The sequence below is a fragment of the Tachysurus fulvidraco genome, chromosome 14 (genome assembly GCF_022655615.1).
Source record: "Tachysurus fulvidraco isolate hzauxx_2018 chromosome 14, HZAU_PFXX_2.0, whole genome shotgun sequence".
Taxonomy (NCBI): domain Eukaryota; kingdom Metazoa; phylum Chordata; class Actinopteri; order Siluriformes; family Bagridae; genus Tachysurus; species Tachysurus fulvidraco.
In genome coordinates this window covers 24526185-24528684 of record NC_062531.1, presented here as the reverse complement: position 1 = coordinate 24528684, position 2500 = coordinate 24526185, and the positions used below count along the sequence as shown (strand labels likewise).

Sequence of the window (2500 nt, the reverse complement as noted above, 5' to 3'; positions counted from 1 at the left end):
GACACCACCGAGCCAGGCAAGCGCATCATCGTGAAGGGGTTACAAGGGTAAGGGGTGGAGCCTGTGAGCGCACACACACACACACACACACACACACACACACACACACACACACACACAGAGTAACACACAGTTTAGTGAATGAGTCATAATACGTGGAAATAAAGTTCTAATAATTTGGGGAAAACATGTACACGTCCTGAAGGTGATTTATTCCCATAATAAAACTTGTGAGTGGTTACCACGGAAACAACGACTGTTATAGAAGGTGGTTACCACGGAAACAACGACTGTTATAGAAGGTTCTGTGTTTCTGACCGATCAGAACGACGGCTGCGGTACGGAGAGGTTTGTGGTCGGCGTGTGATTACCTGTGGAAGACGGTCTGTCCTCCCACACTCGGTTGGTGAGAGGTGTGCGGCGGTTGCAGTCTCCTTCAGAGTGGACGGAGGACACGGAGGACGGTCTCTCTCCACCTGACATTCCAGGACCTGGAGACTTTGTCTTGCGGCCGTTGGAGCGCCCACTGCTCTTTGATTTACCTACCACACACACACACACAAACATGAGTCATGATTCAGTGTGTGTGTGTGTGTGTGTGTGTGTGTGTGTGTGTGGTCCATACCAGGCAGTGAGTAGGGCTCTTCAGTGCGTGGCTCAGCAGCAGCAGCAGCAGCAGCAGGAGGTCCGGAGTTGGAGGGCGAGCGCTCGTCTGCCTGTTCGTCATAATTCCCCATCAGAGCTTTGCGGATGATGGCCTCCAGTCCAATGTTGTTCCCACTCGAGTCTGGAGGAGGCTGACTCCGCATGCTCACCAGCCCTAGGACACACAAACACACACGTTGGAAATCCAGGTTTATGAAACGATCACGTCGTTAATAACATTATTAACAACACATTTATAACTCTTTATGTGGAACGCATGAACTCCTTTGTCCATAAACAAACATCTCCTTAATAACAACAATGATGTTTATTATTAGCCTTAAGATCATCAAGTCCTCATAAACCGCACAAAAAAAAAAACGCAACGGTCAGAAACGTTAACGCGATAAAAGTGATATGATTTCGCCACATGGATCAGCTACATTACAGTATTTTCCGCACTACAAGGCCTTGTGTGTGCACCGAGTTCCAAAAATCTGTAAAAATGTTGTTGTGCGACTTTGGTCAGCGCTCCGCTTGATTGACTGTCGGATCATTTCCCACTGACACGGGGACGTAATACATACACTACGTACGCTGGCAGCGATAAACCAATCAGAGGACATTACGTAATACGTACAGTACGTACGCTTACCTCCGCCACGCCTCCGGTAGGTACAGTATAACTACCGGTATGTTGCAAAACATTTGTTTCTTCCTAACCATTATGCGCTCCACACTCCAGTCCAGTAGGTGGCGGTAAATGCACCTTAAGTCGGTTTGCCATCCGCCAATAAAAATCTGATGCTTACGAGGCACAATTACAAACTACAGTCTATCAGTTACACGGTTGTAAATGGGAATAGAGCAGCTGAAAGAATTCAACACCAACGTATCTATGGTTCGGAAGTGGAGGAAGCAAGAAAATGTACTGCGCCGAGTTAAGAAGACACAGTAGACGAGGACTTTCATGGGTTTGTGGGAGAAGACTGATTAAAAAATAATGTGTGTGTGTCGTTAAATAGTAGAATAAAGTTCAACTAAACTCACTGTTTTGCTTCCGTTACCTTTTTTTTGTGGACCGTATGTTTTAGCATGCGCCTTATAATACGGTGCGCCTTATGTATGGGTTAAGTACAGAAATAGACCCCGTAATTCAGACTGCGCCTTTAATCCGGTGCACCTTATAACGCGGAAAATACTGTAATATTGTTTACCTCCAGTGGCAGAGGCAGGCATGTTGAAGATCTCTGTCCCGGGCTGTCCCGAGTCTGGAAGAGAGAATTAAACGAGAGAATTAATGTTAATGAATGTTTATTAATGGATAATTATTTATTTAACAAAGCTCCGTGTGCTACAAACTCACTGAAGTCGTTCTCGTTGGCCACGACCATCTTCTTGATCATCTCCTTCTTGCTCTTGACGATGGCGGAGTTGTTCTCGGTGAGTTTGCTGAAGAAGGCGGGTGGCTGGGAGCTGCTGGAGGGAGAGCGAGATCCCATCCTGACAGAGACCACAGGAGTGGAGGCGTGAATAGATGAAGTGGTGTGTAACGGTAGACTAGGAATGTGTGTGTGTGTGTGTGTTAATATGAAATGTCTATACCCTTGCTCTGCTTGTTCACTGGGACACGCTGCTGCCTGGGATTCGGGCTCAGACATGCCCCCTGGTGGAGAGATGGGCTCGATGCACTCGGCGGACAGGCTCACCGGGGACACTTTACTCTGAGGAGGAGATCTGTATGCATACAAAAAAACAAACAAAAAAAACACACAGCTTAAGGTAAACATTCATAACCCATAACATTAGGCTTTAATTAGCACGGCCTCGTTGTAGTGGGTTTAAGCACAGAGAG

At 46.7% G+C, this 2500-nt stretch overlaps 1 protein-coding gene across 8 annotated transcripts in view; it reads right to left on the bottom strand.

The window, feature by feature from the left end:
* Positions 1–2500, bottom strand: part of ncor2 (nuclear receptor corepressor 2) — an 88215-nt gene that overhangs the window by 2517 nt on the left and 83198 nt on the right. For all 8 annotated transcript variants that reach the window (XM_047800279.1, XM_047800276.1, XM_047800283.1 and 5 more), the window contains 6 exons: positions 2251–2382; positions 2012–2148; positions 1863–1916; positions 626–820; positions 372–542; positions 1–61 (listed from right to left, as the gene is read on the bottom strand). The exon at positions 1–61 is cut by the window's left edge and continues 2517 nt beyond it. In XM_047800279.1, the coding sequence (XP_047656235.1) occupies positions 1–61; positions 372–542; positions 626–820; positions 1863–1916; positions 2012–2148; positions 2251–2382 (750 nt within the window). The remainder of the gene's footprint in view (positions 62–371; positions 543–625; positions 821–1862; positions 1917–2011; positions 2149–2250; positions 2383–2500) is intronic.